Here is a 20,173-nt window from a genome sequence, read left to right as displayed (position 1 = left end):
ATTCCAACAGTAACCATGTTCTGAAATGTTACCAGCCTTCCTAGCTGTTTTCGATTTCTGTATTTAATCAGAGGATTCACTGACCCCGAGTATTCTAAAAAGATTGTTTTAATTCTTATGAAAGGTCATGTTGTTATCTAGATCAACACCCTTCAGGGGAAACTTAGCGTTTTACAACCACTGATCCTTGAGACGTTGGACGCTTTAGTGGATCCCAAACATTCTTCCGTAGACAGAAGCAAACTGCACATCTTGCTACAAAATGGCAAAAGGTAAATATGGGTGATTTACCAAGTTGGGAATTAGACACAGATGTCTTAAACTTCTCTTTCAGTAGTCTTAAGAGTGAAATGTTTAACGTAAATTCAGGTCCAAAATTAGTGTAATTATTAACTATCTTAAAAATACCAACTAGTCTTGCAAATGGTAATGACATTATTTACTTTGAAACTTACTCTCAAGGCCTTCATTGCCATATCTGGTTTTCATTATTGTTAAAAATCTGTCTTTCATAACTTTTAAGTAGGAAAGTAGCCTAGGTGGGAAGTTGAGCTAAAGGAGGAACACAAACTAATGTTTATTGAAAAGCTGTTTTCAATGAAATGCTGTATCTGTCTCTTTTATATGTGTGATCTCATCTCAACCTGTCATCAGTCAGGTGACAGGTCACCATGTCATCGACATGGTCCTCATTTTGAAGATAAGAAAATAGAGGTCTAAGTAACTTGTCTAAACTTTAAGAGCTACTAAATGACAGGTCTATATTCAAATCGTATTTTTTTTCCCTCCAAAGTTCATGAGGTTTTTGTTTGTTGATGATAATGCATTCCAGAATTTAATATATTAATTTGTATTACAGATTGAATGATCAGTCCCTCAGGATTTGTACCCCCTAAAATCCCTTCAAGAGTTAACAGTTAAAATTCCTGAGTCAATTTTTTGTCCAAAAATATTAGGATGTTCTTATCAAATAAAAGTAAATGGTCTCTTCTTGTATTATCACTGCCATAATTAAGAATAAAAGTAAATTTCTGGCCCCAAAAGCTTACATCACAGTGGTTGTATGTTTCTGAGATAAAGAACATATGCTGAAAATTATATTGTTGTTTAATTTTATCACTTAATATATTAACAGTCTTGTATTGGGAATTGATTCTCAAACTGCGTAGTAAATACCAAAAATTTTTTACAAGTCAGTGTTTATCATGAATGTATAAGGGAGTCTGCTTGATAAGACATTAGAAAGGTACTACTCCTGTAGGGAAATTTTTTTACGGGTTTATGTTATTGATCATTTCTATACAATTATTCTTACAGCCTGTCAGAGTTAGAAACAGATATTAAAATCTTCAAAGAGTCCATCTTAGAGATCTTGGATGAAGAAGAGCTGCTGGAAGACCTCTGTCTGACAAAGTGGAGTGACCCACAAGTCTTGTAAGTGAACAGTGATGCTTTGTTAGTTTTTCCCTTAGAATCAGTTGTCTTCTTCAGAGAACTTTTTATAAAGAAGAACATTTTTCTGGAATAGAGGGTGCACTTTTCATCCCCAGTTTCATTATTTCCTTTTCCGTATTGCATCTAACTGAATTTAATGAAGACTTATTAAGTGCTTGCTCTGTGTACAACAACTATAAAGATAAACACGCCATTGCGTTTATCTTCAAATGCCTGACCAGCAGAGTGACCTACACAGCTAACTGCTGGAGAGGTCAGCAGGAGAGATGGGGAAAAGGGTGGATGGAGTGCAGGGAGGCAAGTGAGACACTGGCACAGATTCTGTAAGTCTGGTTAATATAAAAACACTCACCTTACTGACCTTTCATCTCTTATGAACTTAAAAATCATGTATGCTTGTGTATATGCAAGTTTAAGTGCTGCCTTTTCGAATGTTTTTGTTCTTTGTGACTATCAGTATCAGAGATAATACAGGCACCTTTGTAATGTGCATAGTTTCTGTAGTGTGTATAGGTATTTTAATTGAGAGATTAGTTACCTATATCTTAATAGGGACACAAAATAAAAAGGGCTTTATAACCCTTGATATTCTAACAGATAGATATAGTAGCAGAAACTCAAACACTTGAACCAGAGTGTTTCATTCCTGCTTATCCTCTTTGGTAGGATTGGGGTATAACTAAAGAGGGGGAAAAAACTATTAATTTTTTTTTTTACTGAAGTATAATTGGTTTACAGTTTTGTGCGAATTTGTGTTATACAGCAGAGTGACTCAGTTGCACACCTGTGTATATTCCTTTTTTAGATTCTCTTCCGTTGTGGTTTCTCCCAGGAGATCGGTTATAGTTCCCTGTTGTGTACAGTAGGGCCTGGTGTCAGCCATTCCATATGTAAGAGTTTGCATCCACTACAGACTCCCGGTCCAGCCCTCTCTGTCGCCTCCTCCCCCTTGGTAATCACAAGCCTGTTCTCTGTGTCTGTTTTGTGGATAGGTTCATTTATGCCACACTTTAGATTCCACGTGTAAACGATACCATGTATTTGTTTTTCTGACTTCACGTAGTATGATAATCTCTAGTTGTATCCACGTTGCTGCCAAAATGGCATTAGTTCATTCTTTTTATGGCTGAGAAGTATTCCATTGTACACACATACCACATCTTTATTCATCTGTCCGCAGACGTTGAGGTTGTTGCAATGTCTCGGCTGTTGTAAATAGTGCTGCTACACTATGCATATGCTACGTTGGAGTCCATATAGCTTTTTGAATTATAGCTTTGTCCAGGTATATGCCCTGGACTAGGATTGCTGGATTATACAGTAATTTTATTTTTAGTTTTCTATGGAATCCCCATAGAATACTGTTTTCCATAGTGGCCACACTAATTTTAGTTTTCTATGGAATCCCCATAGAATACTGTTTTCCATAGTGGCCACACTAATTTACTTCCCCACTAACAGAATAGGAGGATTCTCTTTTCTCCACACCCTCTCTAGCTTTTGCTATTTGTAGAGTTTCTGATGATGGCTGTTCTGACTAGTGTGAAGTGGTACCTCATTATAGTTTTGATTTGTATTTCTCTAATAATTAGTGATGTTGAGCATCTTTTCATGTGCCTACTGGCCATTTCATGTCTTTGGAGAAATGTCTGTTAAGGTCTTCAGCCCATTTCTCGATTGGGTTATGTGGTTTTGGGTTTTTGTTGTTGTGTTGTATGAGCTGTTTGTATATTTTGAAAATTAAGCCCTTGTCAGTTGCATCATTTGCAAATATTTTCTTCCAGTCTGTAGGTTGTCTTTTGGGTTTTTTTTTTGTTTTTTTTTAATTGTTCCTTTGGTGGCTCAGAGGTTAAAGCGTCTGCCTGGAATGTGGGAGACCCGGGTTCAATCCCTGGGTGGGAAGATCCCCTGGAGAAGGAAATGGCAACCCACTCCAGTACTCTTGCCTGGAGAATCCCATGGAAGAAGGAACCTGGTAGGCTACAGTCTGTGGGGTCACAGAGTCGGACACGACTGAGCAACTTCACTTTCACTTTTGCAGTGCAAAGCTTCTAAGTTTGCTTAGGTACCGCTTTTTTATCAATATTTCTGTTGCCTTGGGAGACTGACCTAAAAATACTGGTATGATTAATGTCAGGTTATGTTTTGCTTTTGCTGTCTTATAGTTTAATGATATCATGTCTTGCGTTTGAAGTCTTTAAGCCATTTTGAGTTTATTTTTGTGTAGGGTGTGAGGGTGTATTCTAACTTCATTGTCTTACATGCAGCTGTCCAAATTTCCCAGCACTGCTTACTGAAGAGACTGTCTTTTTCCCGTTGTATATTCTTGCCTCCTTTGTCAAAGATTAATTGATGATAGGTGTGTGGGTTTGTTTCTGGGTTCTCTATTCTGTTCCATTGATCCCTAGTCTTCATTTTGTACCAGTTACCACATTGTTTTACTGTAGCTTCCTGGTATTGTCTGAGGTCTGAGAGAGTTTATGCCTCCTGTTTTGTTTCTGTTTCCTCGGGATTGCTTTGGCAGTTCTGGGCTTTTTATGGTTCCCTATAAATTTTTGGATTATTTATTCTAATTCTGTGAAAATGTCATGGGTAATTAGATAGGGATCTCATTAAATTTGTATATTACTTTGGGTAGTATTGCCATTTAAACAATATTCTTTCAATCCAAGAGCATGGAATATCTTGCCATTTCTTTGAATCCTCTTTAATTTTAACATTCCCTTTTCTGTATTTCATCGTTAGTGTAAAACTGATTTCTAAATGTTAATCTTATATTCTGCTACTTTGCCAAATTCATTTATAGATCTAGTAGGTTTATTTCCTGCAGTCCTTAAGGTTTTCTATGCATTTTCATGTCTTCTGCATATGATGACAATTTTATCTCTTCTTTCCAATTTGAATACCTTTTCTTGCCATGGTTAGGACTTCCATTACTACATTGAATAGAAGTAGTAAGGGTGGGCCTCCTTGTTTTCTTATTCCAGATATAGTGGGAAGACTTTCAGCTTTTCACTGTTGAATATTATATTGGCTTTGGGTTTGTCATAAGTGGCTTTTACTGTGTTTTTATTATGAATGGATTGAATTTTGTCAGATGCTTTTTCTGTATCTGTTGAGACGATCATATGGTTTTTGACTTTTATTTACATGGTGTATTACATTGGGGATTCCCAGGTAGCACTAGTGGTAAAGAACCCACCTGCCAATGCAGAAGATGTAAGAGACTCAAGTTTGATTCCTGGGCTGAGAAAATCCCTTGAAAGGTATGACAGCCCACTCCAGTATTCTTGCCCCGCGAATTCCCATGGACAGAGGAGCCTAGCAAGCTACAGTCCATGGGGTTGTAACTGACTGAGCACTGATTGATTGATTTTGCATATGTTGAAGCATCCTTGTGAATTTGTGATAAATCCCTCTTGGTTTTGGTACATGATCTTTTTTATATGTTGTTGGATTCAGTTTGCTAATATTTTGTTGAGAATTTTTATATCTATATTCATTGAAGGTATTTGCCCTATGGTTTTCTGTTTTGGTGGTATTTGTTTAGTTTTGTTATCAGGTGATTGATGGTGGCTTCATGGCAATCCACTCCGGTATTCTTGCCTGGAGAATTCCACGGACAGAGCATGGTGTCACAGAATCAGACACGACTGAGTGACTAACACACTTTCCTATTACTAGATAGAATGTCTTTGGGAGTGATCCCCCCTCTCCAGTCTTAGAATAGTTTAACAAGGATGAGTTTAAGAAGTTCTTTGTACGTTTGGAAGAATTCACCTGTAAAGCCACCTGGTCCTGTACTTTTGTTTGTAGGGAGTTTTTGTTTGTTTTTTTAAATTACAGATTCTATTTCACTTCTAGTGATCAGTCTGTTCAGATTATCTTGTCTCCTTGATTTAGTTTTGGTGGACTATATCTTTCTAGAAAGTTGTCCATTTCTTCTAAGTTGTCAAATTTGTTGGCATACAATTGTTCATAGTATTCTCTGAAGGGTTTTTTGTATTTCTGCAGTATCAGTTGAAATTTCTCCTTTTTCATTTCCTAATTTATTTGGATTCTATCTTTTTTCTTCTTGGTGAGACTGGCCAGAGGTTTGTCAATTTTATTTATCCTTTCAAAGACCCAGTTCTTGATTTTACTGAATTTTTTTTTTTAATTTTATTTATTTGGGGCTGTGCTGGGTCTTCATTGTTGCATGGACTTTCTCTGGTTCTGGCAAGTGGGGATTACTCCAGTAGCAGTGCACAGGCTTCTCATTGGAGTGACTTCTCCTATTTCGGAGCACAGGCTCCCAGGCACTCGGGACTTCAGCAGTTGCAGCTCCTGGGCTCTAGAGCACAGTTGTGGCATGCGGGTTTAGTTGCTCTGAAGCATGTGGGATCTTCCCAAACCAAGGATCAAACCCATGTTGTGTCTCCTACAGTGGGAGTTGGATTCTTTACCACTGAGCCATGAGGGAAGCCTGGTGTTGGGGTGTTTTTTCTATTTTTTTTTAATCTCCTTTTATTTCCTTCCTGATCTTTATTATTTCCCTCCTACTGACTTAAGGTTTTGTTTTTTGTTTTTTTCTGATTCTTTTAGGTGGTATGTTAGGTTGTTAATTTGAGATTTTTTTTCTTGTTTTTTGAGGGAGGTGTGTAATTTCCTTTTTGATTTCCTCATTGACCTGTTGGGTAGTAACATATGGATTTCTTTTCCTTTTGTTGATTTCTAGCTTCGTCCTGTTGTGAGGAAAAATGCTTGAAATAATTTCTTTACTCTTACGGTTGTTGAGGTTAGTTTTGTATCCTAGTATGTGGTCAGCCCTAGAGAATGCTCCATGTGCACTTGAAAAGAGTGTGTGTTCTGGGTGTTTTGGAAATAATGTCCTGAAAATACCAGTTAAGTCTTAACTGTTTTATCATTTAGGATCTCTGTTGCCTTAGTGATTTTTCTGTCTAGAGGATCTGCCCATTGATGTGAATGGGGTGATAAAGTCTTCTTATCAGTTTCTTCTTTTTTAGCTGTTAGTATTTTATGTGTTTGGGGCAATATATGTTGACAAGTGTAAAATCCTCTTCTTGTATTGATCCTTTTACCATTATATGTTTTCCTTCTTTTCCTTTATGGCTTTTGTTTTAATGTCTATATGTCTGGTAAGATTATTGTAACTCCTGTTTTCTTGTCATTTCCATTTGCATGAAATACGTTTTTCCTTCCGCTCACTCTGAATCTGTGTGTGTCCTTTGCCCTAAGGTGGCTGTCTTGTAGGCAGCATATCGTAGGCTCTTATTTGTTTATCCAGTTTGCCATTCTGTTTTGATTTGAGTGTTCAGTCCATTGACATTCAAAGTAGTTATTGATACTTACATATTTACTGCCAGTTTAAACCTTTTTTCCCAGTCTATTCTGTTTCCTTTTTGTTCCTTTGTCTTTCTCTGTTTTCTTTTTGTGGTTTGATGATTTCCTTTTCTCTTACCCTTGTATTCTCTTTGGTTTTTTTTTTTAAACTATTGTATGTTTTTGATTTGTGGGTACCCTGTTTTTCAGGTATGTTAACCGTTTCCTATATCTGCTTGCTTTAGGCTGATAGTCATATTAGGCTCACACACATTCTAAAAAATAAGAATCCACATTTTCGTACTCTCCTTCCCCACATTTTATGATTTTGACGTCCTTTTTTACATCACGTCTTGTTTATCCTTTTACTGTTCCTTGTGTTTATCTTCCTTTCGTAAATAGGTTTTTTTCCTATTTGACCTCTATACTGGCTAACTTAAGTGATTTATTTTCCAACTGTGAGTTCCTCTTTACTGTATCTTTCTTTTCTGTTTAGAGAAGACCTTTCAATATTTCTTTAAAATAGGTTTCATATTGCTGTATTCTTCATTTTTTGCTTATCTGAGAAATTCTTTATTTCCCCATCCTTAATGGTATTCTTGCTGGGTAGCGGACTTCGTGTTGCAGATTTTTCCCTTTTTAAACTTTGAACGTAGTTTGCCACTCCCTTCTGGCTTGCATCATTTCTGTAGAGCAATCAACTGATAGCCTTCTGGCAGTTCCCTTGTAATTAACTCTCTTTCTCTTGCTACCTTTAGAATCCTCTCTAACTTCTGCTGTTTTTATAATATGTCTTGGTGTGGATTTGTTTCTTGTTTGGAACCCTCTGTGCTTTCTGTATCTGGATGTCTGATTCCTTCTTTAGGTTTGGATAGTTTTCAGCTATAATTTCATCACATTTTTCCAGCTACAGTTTCATCAAATACATATTTAATCCCCTTTTCTCCTTCTGGAATCACGTTTATGTGTAGATTGGCACACTTTATTCTGTTATCCCATTGGTCTCTTATATTGCTTTTTTTTTTTTTTCCACTCTGGCTTTCTGTCTACTGCTTTGATTGGGTAATTTTCATGATGACACCTGAGCCTCAACACCCAGCCTCCACTTGTCCCATCGAAGGAACATCTGAGTCTGGGGAGTGCCAAGCACCCACACCAACCAACTATGCGGGTCTTTCCACTTTGCCCTCCACAAACCTGTTGCTGCGCTCTCTTCCAAGGCTCCCCACCTGCCTCTCCCCCATCCCAGCTGATCTCTCCACCAGTGAGGTGCCTTCCCCAGGGATGAAAACCTTTTCTTTTTCACTGTTCCCTCCCAGGAGCAGTCCCATCCAGTTCCCTTCTCTTTATCTTTTTCCCTTTTTCTTTTGTCCTACCCAGTTATGTGAAGGTTTTCTTACCGTTTTGGAAGTCTGAGATCTGCGGTGTTCAGTAGATGTTCCGCGAGAATTGTCCCAGGTGGATGTATCTTGATGTATTTGTGGGAGAACGTGAGAGCCACATACCGCTCCTCTGCTGTCTTGAGCTGTTTTGACTGTATTTATATTTTTCAGAACCAGTTTTCTTCCTCTATGGAAGTGATACTTTACATTTACCTTGGAAAGGACATGCTCATTATGTTTGTTTTTACTTTTTGGTTGTGTTTTACCTGATAGTGATCTGGACTTTGCACTAATTTGTCAGCATTCACATGTCTGGATTTTCCTGTAAATGGTAGTGTGTGTATTTGCATGAGTGTCCCTGGGTTCAGGGATGTGGAATACAGTAAAGCCTGTGTAGGGATAAACTCGTGTCCTTAACTTATCTGTGCCATGTTTAGGATCAGTTAGCAAAGCCACTCAGACTGGCCTCAATCACAATAATAGAAAAGGCAGAGGCTACTTTTTTGTGTGTGATACCTGAATTACTGTTGTTGTTCACTCACCAAGTTGTGTCTGACTCTGTTGTCACCCCATGAACTGCAGCATGCCAGGCTTCCCTGTCCTTCACTATCTGCCTGAGTTCACTCAAACCCATGTCCATCCAGTTGGTGATGCCATCCAACCATCCCACTCTCTGTCACCCCTTCTCCTTTTGCCCTCAATCTTTCCCAGCATCAGGGTCTTTTCCAGTGAATCAGGTCTTCGCATCAGGTGGCCAGAGGATTGGAGCTTCAGCTTCAGTATCAGTCCTTCCAATGAATATTCAGGGTTGATTTCATTTACAATTGGTTTGATCTCCTTGCAGTCCAAGGGACTCTCAAGAGTCTTCTCCAAGACCACATTTCAAAAGTGTCAATTCTTTAGCACTCCCCCTTCTTTATGGTCCAACTCTCACATCCACACATGACTACTGGAGAAACTATAGCTTTGACTATTCAGAGTTTTGTCAGTAAAGTGATGTTTCTACTTTTTAATACATTGTCTAGGTTTGTCATAGCTTTTCCTCCAAGGAGCAAACGTCTTTTAATTTCAGACTGCAGTCACCATCCACAGTGATTGTGGAACCCAGGAAAAGAAAATCTGTCACTGTTTCCATTTTCTCATCTGTTTGTTATGAAGTGATGAGACCGAATGCCGTGATCTTTGTTTTTTGAACATTGAGTTGTAAACCAACTTTTTCACTCTCCTGTTTCACTTTCATCGAGAGACTCTTTAGTTCCTCTTCACTTTCTGCCTTTAAAGTGCTATCATCTGCATATCTGTGGTTGTTGGTATTTCTCCCAGCAATCTTGATTCTTGCTTATGATTCTTCCAGCCCTGCATTTCACATGATGTACTCTGCCTAAAAGTTAAATAAGCAGATGACCGTAATACAGCCTTGATGTTCTCCTTTCACAATTTGGAACCAGTCTGTTGTTCCATGTCCATTTCTAACTGTTGCTTCTTGAGCTGCATACAGTTTTCTCAGGAGGCAGGTAAGGTGATCTGACATTCCCATTCTCTTTAAGAATTTCCCACAGTTTGTTGTGATTCACACAGTCAAAGGCTTTAGCGTAGTCAGTGAAGCAGAAGTAGATGTTTTTCTGGAATTCTCTTACTTTTTCTGTGATCCAACGGATGTTGGCAATTTGATCTCTGGTTCTTTACCTTTTCTAAATCTATATGAAAGTTCTTGGTTCACATACTGTTGAAGGGTAGCTTGGAGGATTTTGAACATAATCATGCTAGCATGTGAAATGAGTGCAGTTGTATTGTAATTTGAACATTCTTTGGCATTGAAATGAAAACTGACCTTTTCCAGTTCTGTGGCCACTACTGAGTTTTCCAGATTTGCTGGCATATTGAGTGCAGCACTTTAACAGCATCATCTTTTAGGATTTGAGAGAGTTCACTTGGAATTCCATCACCTCCAGTAGCTTTGTAGTAATGCTTCCTAAGGCCTACTTGACTTCACACTCCAGCATGTCTGGCTCAGGTGAGTGACCACACACCATCATGGTTATCTGGGTTGTAAGATCTTTTTTATATAGTTCTTCTGTGTTTTGTTGCTATCTCTTCTTAATCAATGCTGCTTCTGTTGGGTCCTTTCCATTTCTGTGCTTTATTGTGCTCATCTTTGCATGAAATGTTCTATCTCTAATTTTCTTGAAGAAATCTCGTAGCCTTTCCCATTCTTTTGTTTTCCTCTATTTCTTTGCATTGTTCACTTAAGAAGGCTTTCTGTCTCTCCTTGATACTCTAGAACTCTGCATTCAGTTGGGTATATCTTTCCATTTCTCCTTTTTCTTTTGCTTCTTTTCTTTTCTCAGCTATTTGTAAGGCCTTCTCAGAAACCACTATGCCTTCTTGCATTTTTCTTGGGGATGGTTTTGGTCACTAGGTCCTGTATAGATTCACGGACCTTTCTTTGTCCATAGTTTTTCAGGCACTCTGTCTACCAGATCTAATCCCTTGAATCTATTCGTCACTTCCACTGTATAATCGTAAGGGATTTGATTTAGGTCATACCTGAATGGCATAGTGGTTTTCCCTACTTCAGTTTGAGCCTTAGCTGATTATCTGAGCCGTAGTCAATTCCAGGTCTTGTTTTTGCTGACTGTATAGTTTCTTCATCTTTGGCTGCAAATAATAAATCATTCTGATTTCAGTATTGACCATCTGGTGATGTCCATGTGTTGAGTCATCTCTTGTGTTGTTGGAGGAGGGTGTTTGCCATGACCAGTTCATTCTCTTGGCAAAACTGTTAGCCTTTGCCCAGCTTCATTTTGTAATCTAGGACCATCTGAATTAAGTTTACCCTTTCCCGTCCATTTTAGTTCACTGATTGCTAAAATGTCGTTGTTCATTTTTGCCATCCCCTGTTTGGCCGTATCCAATTTACCATGATTCATGAACCTAACATTCCAGGTTCCTGTGCAATATTGTTCTTTATAGCATCAGACATTATTTACACCACCAGACACAACTGGGCATCATTTCCGCTTTGTCTCAGCCTCTTCATTCTTTCTGGAGCTAAGTCTCTGCTCTTCCCCAGTGGCATATTAGACACCTTCTGCCCTGGGGGGGGGCTCATCTTTCAATGTCATATCTTTTTGCCTTTTTATACTGTTCTTAGGATTCTCACTGCATGAATACTAAAGTGGTGTGCCGTTCCCTTCTCCAGTGGACCATGTTTTGTCAGGTCCTGACTAGCAAGGACATGCCCTCCATCTGTTCCACGTAGCCTGGCGCCCTGGTTGTCCCACTGCTGGTCCTCTTGAGTGTGTAAACCTTTACTGGCTGCTGGGTGTTGGTCAGCATACCGCCTGGGGACCTGGGCAAAGGCCCCTGGAGTTGCTGGGAAGGGGGTCCAGGGAAGCCTGGAGCCAATCGATATTGGAGGGCACCCAGGAGCAGAGGGCTCCCTGGCCTCTCTGCTGCCGCTGGCCACCCTAGGGCCAATCTTCCACCCAGAAGCCACAAGGAGCCGAGGATAACTGAATATTGTATACTAATTCAGGAAGCTTTGTGGTACTAAATGTTTAACACATGTATCGAGGGCATGTTAGTCATGTGAACTCTTTTAATTAAAGTGAAAAGAGCAGCGCTGGGATTGACCATGCAGAGGAGATGGAGTTGCTGTTGGAAAACTACTACCGATTAGCTGAGGATCTTTCCAACGCAGCTCGGGAACTCAGGGCACTGATCGATGATTCACAGAGTATCATATTCATCAATCTGGACAGGTAAGAGGGTGTCATAGAAAACTATCCATGTTTTTTTAATAAAGTAGTTATTGCACAGTATAAAGTGTTTAAGGCTGGCTTTGTTTTTCCATTTTGGAAAGAATTATCCCATTTATCCCATCATTATCATTTATAACTACTACACGGGAGTGTCTTTTTAAGGTGTACGTTTAGCCCCTGTGATCTTTAATAGTGAATTTGTGGTGCTCGGTTGGTGGGCCCTTCTGATCTAAGCAGTTGTTCTCCTCCCCAGCCACCGTAATGTGATGATGAGGTTGAACCTACAGTTGACCATGGGAACCTTCTCCCTTTCACTCTTTGGGCTAATGGGAGTTGCTTTCGGAATGAATTTGGAATCTTCCCTTGAGGAGGTGAGAATGTATTATTTCAATAATCTAGGGATGGTTTTTAATGTTTTGAAGATCATTTCTTTTTCATGGATTTTGTTTTGTTTTCATTATTTACTTTACTCGGTCAGTTTTTAGCTGTGGCACTCGAAATCTTCATTTTTGCATGCTGGATCTTCGATTGTAGTGCATGGACTCTGTAGATCTGACTTGGAGGCTCCAGAACGCATCAGCTCAGTAACTGAGACACACAGGCTTAGTTGCTCCAAGTCATGTGGGATCTTAGTTCCTGGACCAGGGATTGAACCCGCGTCCCCTGCATTGCACAGTGGATTCTTAACCCCTGGACTACTTTAATGGATTTTAAAAAGAAAGTTCTAACCTCTATAGTTGCTTATTGGGATAAAATATGTACTGTAAATCATTTGAAATTCAAACAGTATTGTTAGACCCTGTAATGTAGAATGGCCTAGGTTTGAACAAACCAGAGCCTGTGCTGGGATTCAGGAAACTGTCACATAGGGCAGTTTAGGACTACCTTATGTTTCTTATAACAGATAACTACACATGGGAGAGATTTGACAATAGTATTATACTGTGAGGCAGTGTTAATGAGGGATTTTTTTTTTAACTTATATGTCAGGCAATGTGCCATGCAGTTGCATGCTTTGATTCAGTCATCAAAAGTCTGAAAATGAATGTATTTTCCCTGCTTTTTTTTTTTTTTCTGAATATTTACAATTTTTATTTGTCAAAAACACTATGTGACTATGAATTTATACCCTCTATCAGTAATTCTCAATTTAGCCCTAAATATATGTATTACATATATATTTGCCTTGGATCCATTATCCCTTATCTGACACCATTGGGGCAGATGAGCGCAAAATTCAGAATTTCTCAATTTAGTTTTGTATATTACTGCAGCACCTGTGCCTGATATTACTAACACTCCCCGCACAGCATCTCATAACCACATATAACATTTCTGCAGAGAAACTCATAAACATTCACACAAAGTAGGATAAATGAAGATCGCAGATAATCATTTTTGACATTATCCTGTTCTTATAAATTAGTATGTACATGTTTAAGGTCCTAAGACATATTTGGAAAAAAAGACAAACATATCAAACCCATTTTCCCTTTTCAAAAGGAACTAATGGGAAATTCATTGTGCATCAGTGAGTCACAGCTCGTGGGCTCAATGCGGGGGCGGGGAGGGTTCCTGAATGATGCCATTTGGCAACAAGGACAGTCTTTACTGGTCAGGGCCAGCAATTTAAATGGAAAATGAAAAGAACTTGATTTATTCATTAACTTTTATACTAGAAATACAAAGGCACCGAGTTTCCATCACTAGCATAAATTTCATCGACCAGCCAAGCAGAGCCCTGCTGGGTGGCCACACACAGAGAGAGAATCTGAGGTTTCCAGGATCGTTTAGCCCCTCAAGGTTCTCCTTCCAGCCCTGTTGCCCAATTGTGTCTAGTGGCTGCAGCCCCAGAGGGAACCCTGAGCATCCTCAGCCTGGACACAGAGCTCTACTCCCTGTTCTGCCCACCCCCCTCCCCAGGGTCTTCCCTCTGCTGCTGGGAGGGACTCAGTCTTTAGACACCAGTGGAGGAGTCAGTGGGAAGCCCCACAGCTGGGAGAACGAACCAACATGGAGACCTCCTGCTCCCAAGGTCTTTCATCAAGTGGCCTGAACTCCTTTGCCTGGCCATGGTTTGTTTCCATTGTGTGTGTGCTCAGTCGCTCAGTCATGTCTGACTCTTTGCAACTCCATGGACTGTAGACCACCAGACTCCTCTGTCCATAGGATTTCCCAAGCAAGAATACTGGAGTGGGTTGCCATTTCCTTCTCCTTCCCTGCTTTTTTTAATAGGTAGAAAAACTGAGGCTCAGAAAATATAATTTGCCCAAGAGCACAGAGCTAGGAAACAACAAAACTAGGATTTAGACTCCAAGATTTGCATCCTTCACTTTGCTCCATATTTAACACTGACTGGCAGAGTTTTCATGTCCTTGTAGCCTGTACTTTCAGAAGATGTCCTACTGTGAGATTTTTTTCTTTTTTTTTTTTTCTTTTTTTAATTGAAGGTTAATTGCTTTACAGAATTTTGTTGTTTTCTGTCAAACCTCCACATGAATCAGCCATGAGTATACATATATTCCCTCCCTTTTGAACCTCCCTCCCCATCCCACCCCTCTAGTTCGATACAGAGCCCCTGTTTGAGTTTCCTGAGACGTACAGCTAATTCCCATTGGCTGTCTATTTTGCATATGGTAATATAAGTTTCCATGTTACTCTCTCCATACATCTCATCCTCTCCTCCCCCTCCCCATGTCCATCAGTCTATTCTTTATGTCTGTTTCTCTGTTGTTGCCCTGTAAATAAATTCTTCAGTAACATTTTTCTGGATTCCATACATATGCTTTAGAATACGGTATTTATATTTCTGACTTAATTCACTCCGTATAATAGGTTCTAGGTTCATCCACCTCATCAGAACTGACTCATGCATTCCTTTTTATGGCTGAGTAATATTCCATTGTGTATATGTACCACAACTTCTTTATCCATTTATCTGTCAGTGGACATCTAGGTTGCTTTCACGTTCTAGCTATTGTAAATAGTGCTGCAGTGAACATTGGGGTACATGTGTCTTGTTCAATTTTGGTTTCCTCAGGATATATGCCTAGGAGTGGGATTGCTGGGTCATATGGTAGTTTTATTCCTAGATTTTTAAGGAATCTCCATACCGTCTTCCATAGTGGCTGTATCAATTTACATTCCCCCCAATAGTGCAAGAGCGTTCCCTTTTCTCCACACCTTCTCCAGCATTTGTTGTTTGTAGACTTTTTGATGATGGCCATTTTGACTGGTGTGAGGTGATCTCATTGTAGTTTTGATTTGCATTTCTCTAACAATGAGCGATGTTGAGCATCTTTTCATGTGTTTGTTAGCCATCTGTATGTCATCTGGAGAAATGTCTGTTTAGGTCTTTTTCCCACTTTTTGATTGGGTGGGTTGTTTTTCTGATATTGAGTTGTATGAGCTGCTTGTATGTTTTGGAAATTAATCCTTTGTCAGTTGTTTCATTTGCTGTTATTTTCTCCCGTTCTGAGGGTTGTCTTTTCACCTTGCTTATAGCTTCCTTTGCTGTGCCAAAGCTTTAAAGTTTTATCAGGTCCCACTTGTTTTTGTTTTTATTTCCGTTACTCTAGAAGGTGGGTCATAGAGGATCTTGCTTTGATTTATGTCATAGAGTGTTCTGCCTATGTTTTCCTCTAAGAGTTTTATAGTTTCTGGTCTTACATTTAGGTCTTTACTCCATTTTGAGTTTATCTTTGTGTTTGGTGTTAGGAAGTGTTCTAATTTCATTCTTTTCCATGTAGCTGTCAAGTTTTCCCAACACCATTTATTAAAGAGGCTATCTTTGCCCCATTGTATATTCTTGCCTCCTTTGTCAAAAATAAGGTACCCATAGGGGCATGGGTTTATTTCTGGGCTTTCTCTCTTGTTCCGTTGGTCTACATTTCTGTTTTAGAAAAATATGGAATGCTTCACGAAGTTGCATGTATGTCATCCTTGTACAGGGGCCATGCTAATCTTCTCTGTATTGTTCCACTTTTAGTATATGTGGTGCTAAAGTGAGCACCTACTGTGAGATTTCTTTAGAAATGAATTTGCATTTGCGTTCAGCAGGCACACTCTGGTGCTAAATTTTGTGTCCTGATTAACAGGTGTGTGCTCTATGTCTGTTTTAAAGTGGTCCCTTTTAAAAAGTGGTCTTTAAAAGAAGCAGTTCTAATGGTCACTCTTCTGTGTAAAACTATTTGGGTGTAGGGGGGTGGTGTTGATTCTCCTTAAGATAGAAATCCAAACTCCCTGGCCGGTAACGCTTTTCCTGGCCTGCTGTGCCCACATCCCCATCTTGTCTGCAGCCATCTTGTCCTCACTGTCCGTTGATTCATCAGTATTCTTACACTGCTTCCACACATCTCTTCTTACGTCCCACCTTTTTTTGCCTGGTCTGGTCTGTAGTTGCTAAGTCATTTGCAACCCTATGGATTGTAGCCCACCAGGCTCCTCTGTCCATGGAATTTCCCAGACAAGAATACTGGTGTGGATTGCCATTTCCTTCTCCAGGGGATCTTCCTGACCCAGGGATTGAACTTGCATCTTCCACGTTGGCAGGAGGATTCTGTACCACTGAGCCACCAGGGACCTCCCCCTTTTTTTTGCCTAGTTAATGTCTATTCGTCTCCCAGGTTTCAACTGTTGTGTTATTTCCAAGGAGACTCTTCACTGACCACACCCCCAACCCACCTGAGTAAAATTACTCTTCTAGTTATTTATGCCAAAATAATCCTACACTTCCCTTTGCCATGATCCTCAGACTTGGAATTGCTTGTCTGCAAAAGATCATAGGTGGCTCAAGTGGTAAAGAATCTGCCTGCAGTGCAGGAAACCTGGGTTTGATCCCTGGTTTGGGAAGATCCCCTGGAGAGGGGAACAGCTACCAACTTCAGTATTCTGGCCTGGAGAATTCCATGGACACTACTGAACAACTTTCACTTACACACACCTGAGAAAGGTCATAAGCTCCCTGCAGCAGTGTTTGTCACCTCCTTATAAGATGTGAAAGGAAAGTAAATGCAGTACATTGATTCATTCATCTTACAGATACGGTGTTTGGTGCCTATTACACACTAAACACTGCTTTTAGCTGTGGGGGTGTAGCAGTGAATCCCTGCCCTTATGGAGTCTGTTTCAGTGGGGGAGAGAGAAGAAACAGATTCATGGTAGGTTAGGCGATAAGTACCATAAAGAAAATTTTCTAAAGGAAATCAGTCCTGAATATTCATTGGAAGGACTGATGCTTTGGCCAATACTTTGGCCATCTGATGCAAAGAACTGACTCTTTGGAAAAGACCCTGATGCTGGAAAAGAGTGAAGGCAGGAGAAGAAGGGGACAACAGAGGATGAGATGGTTGGATGGCATCACCGACTCAATGGACATGAGTTTGAGCAAGCTCCAGGAGTTGGTGATGGACAGGGAGGCCTGGAGTGCTACAGTCCATGCGGTTGCAGAGAGTCAAACATAACTAAGTGACTGCATAAAGAAAATTAAAGCTAGGTAGAGGGAGAGAGACTGTTAGCAGGAGGAGAGACAAGGGGCATTGTAGAGATGGCGTGGTTGAGGAAGGTCTTTCTGTGAAGGTGACCCTAGAGCAGAGCCTGAATGAAAAGAGAACATGGAAAGACCTGGGAGAAAGGGTGGTCTAAGCAGAGGGAACCACACATGTGAAGACTGAGGCAAGGGTGTACTGAGCTTGTTGAAGGAGCAGCAGGAAGGCCAGAGTGGTCAGAGGAGGGGTGTCAAGTGGAGGAAAGTGGTAGTGAGAGGTCAGAAGGACAGAAGAGGGAGAGCATGTTGATTTGGAGCTTGGTAAGTGTTCAGGCTTATACTAGGTATGATAGGAATCTCTTAGAGGCTTTTAAGCCCAAATCTAGTAAAAAGTCCAGTAGTCACCAAACTATCTTGTGCAACATAAACCAGCCCTGGACATCCTCAGAAGGTCCTTCCGAAGACCTTTGCCAGTTTCCCAGCTCGTGAGTGTGTAACTCTGTACAAGTTCCTGTCCTTCTCCCAAGTCATTCTGTTTATGTACATGCACTCTTTCTGCAGGCTAACTCCATCTTATCGCGTTCTAATGTTTTTTTCTAAATGCCTGTTGTTGTTGTTAATTTTTTAAAAGAATTTTTAGAAATTCCTTTCTGATAGTTTCTTGTTTAAGATAATATCAAACTATTTCAAGAATAGTAAAAGAATTCCCATACAGCCTTTACCCAGATTCTTGAAACAACAACATTTTATCATATTTATCAGTCAGTATATATATACTTTTTCCTAAATCATTTGAGAATAAACAACAAATATGAAACTCCTGATGTCTAGATATTTCAGTATATATTTTCTAAAAACACTGACATTCTCTTACATAACCACAGCTCACTTGTGACAATCAGAAAACAGCTTTGAAACAACACTGTTTTTCTGATCTGTGGACCCTGGTCAGGTTTCACCACTTAGCACAGTAGAGCCATTTACCTCATAGAAAATCTTGGTGTGTTGCGTGTATTAATAGTCATTGTGTCTCCTTAGGTTCCTTTAACCTAGGCCAGTTTTTCTGACTGTCTTTCATGGCCTTGATGCTCACAAAGAATGTAGGTCAGTTGTTTGGCTCTTGATTACTCTTGGTTACTAGAGTCTGGTTGTGACACGTTTTTGTCAGTGTTCTTCACATTGAATCCCATCAGGAGACCTTGGTGTTAGTTTGTCTCATTACTGGTGATACTAACTCTGATCATTTGGTTAAGGTGGTGTCGGCTGATTTTCTGTCCTATGAAGTTACTTTCTCTGTGGAATTAAGTATATTCTAAGAACCCTGCCATTCATCAAATTTGCACCCTCTAGTTTTTTTTTTTTTTAATTAAATATAGTTGATTGTGTTAATTTCTGCTGTACAGCAAAGCGATTCAGTTATACATATAATACATTTTTTAATGTTCTTTTCCATTGTGGTTTGTAATGGGATATTGAATGCAGTTTTCTGTGCTGTACAGTAGAACCTTGTTATCCATTCTGTATATAATAGTTTACATCTGCTAACCCCAAACTCCACTCCAGTCTCCCCCAAGCCCCTGGCGAGCGCAAGCCTGTTCTGTATGTCTGTTTTGTAGACAGGTGCATTTGTGTCATATTTTATTTATTATTTTTTTATTTAAATTTATTTTTTTTAATTAGAGGTTAATTACTTTACAGTATTGCATTGGTTTTGCCATACATCAACATGAATCCACCATGGGTGTACACGTGTTAGATTCCACATATCAGTGACATCATATGTCTTTTTCTTTCTGACTTAGTGTGATAATCTCTGGGTCCATCCGTGTTGCTGCAAGTGGTGTTATTTCATTCTTTTTGTGGCTGAGTAGTACTCCACTGTATGTAGGCGCCACATCTGTATCCAGTCATGGGTCCGTGGATACTTGGCTTGTTCTCGTGTCTTGGGGCTGTCATGAGTAGTGCTGCAGTGAACACTGGGGTGCATGTGTCTTTTTGAATTATGATTTTCTCTGGATATATGCCACAGAGTGGGATTTCTGGATCATATGGCAGTTCTGCTTTTAGGTTTTTAAGGAACTGCCCTCCTGATTTCCATAGAGGCTGCACCAACTTACACTCCTCCAGCAGTGTAGGAGGGTTCCCTTTTCTCCACACCTTTTCCAGCATTTGTTAATTGTACATTTTTTAATGTGGCCATTCTGACCAGTGCAGGATGGCATCTAATTGTAGTTTTGATGTGCATTTCTTTAATAATTTGCACCCTCTAGTTTTAGTATCTGCTGTTGATCCAAAAAATGCTTCATGCCTGAATCAGATACTACAGGGATGATTATCAATAGTCATTGCTAATTCTTCCTACTTTTGTTCTTTGTCAGATAGAGCCTTCCTTCTCTCCCAATTATTTATTCATTTGTGTCAGTATGGACTCATGGGATCTTATTTAATCAATGAGTTACAATCTGTCACACTGCCCTCATTATTTATCTTGATATTCAAATTGTTCCTTTCATACCATCTTCTAAGTACTTTTGACATGTCCCCATCAGTTTAGGGCTTTTTTAGTAGCCTTTGGCATACCAGGATGCTGTAGGTGTCTTATTTCTAAGGAGTAGATAGGCTAGACGGTGGAGATGAAGAGCTCAAAACACAGGTACTTATGCATGCTGTAATACTATAGGGAATACCCAAAGCGGGGGGCGGGCATTGAAAATCCAACTTTCAGACACATTCCCCTCCCTTAATTTCCTAGAGGTCTCACACTC

At 39.7% G+C, this 20,173-nt stretch overlaps 1 protein-coding gene and 1 non-coding gene across 3 annotated transcripts in view; one reads left to right on the top strand and one right to left on the bottom strand.

Moving 5' to 3' along the window:
• MRS2 (magnesium transporter MRS2) overlaps positions 1–20,173 on the top strand; it is a 38,716-nt gene that overhangs the window by 14,084 nt on the left and 4,459 nt on the right. For both annotated transcript variants that reach the window (XM_070778319.1, XM_019986011.2), the window contains exons 6-9: positions 142–272; positions 1,318–1,434; positions 11,771–11,923; positions 12,177–12,294. In XM_070778319.1, the coding sequence (XP_070634420.1) occupies positions 142–272; positions 1,318–1,434; positions 11,771–11,923; positions 12,177–12,294 (519 nt within the window). The remainder of the gene's footprint in view (positions 1–141; positions 273–1,317; positions 1,435–11,770; positions 11,924–12,176; positions 12,295–20,173) is intronic.
• On the bottom strand, positions 15,825–15,935 carry LOC139179197 (U6 spliceosomal RNA). Its single transcript, XR_011563621.1, has one exon. It is a non-coding gene; the product is annotated as a U6 spliceosomal RNA (small nuclear RNA).

Source organism: Bos indicus, chromosome 23 (genome assembly GCF_029378745.1).
Source record: "Bos indicus isolate NIAB-ARS_2022 breed Sahiwal x Tharparkar chromosome 23, NIAB-ARS_B.indTharparkar_mat_pri_1.0, whole genome shotgun sequence".
Classification (NCBI taxonomy): Eukaryota; Metazoa; Chordata; class Mammalia; order Artiodactyla; family Bovidae; genus Bos; species Bos indicus.
Note: the sequence above shows the minus strand (reverse complement) of the source record. Positions and strands in the feature narration are given on the sequence as shown.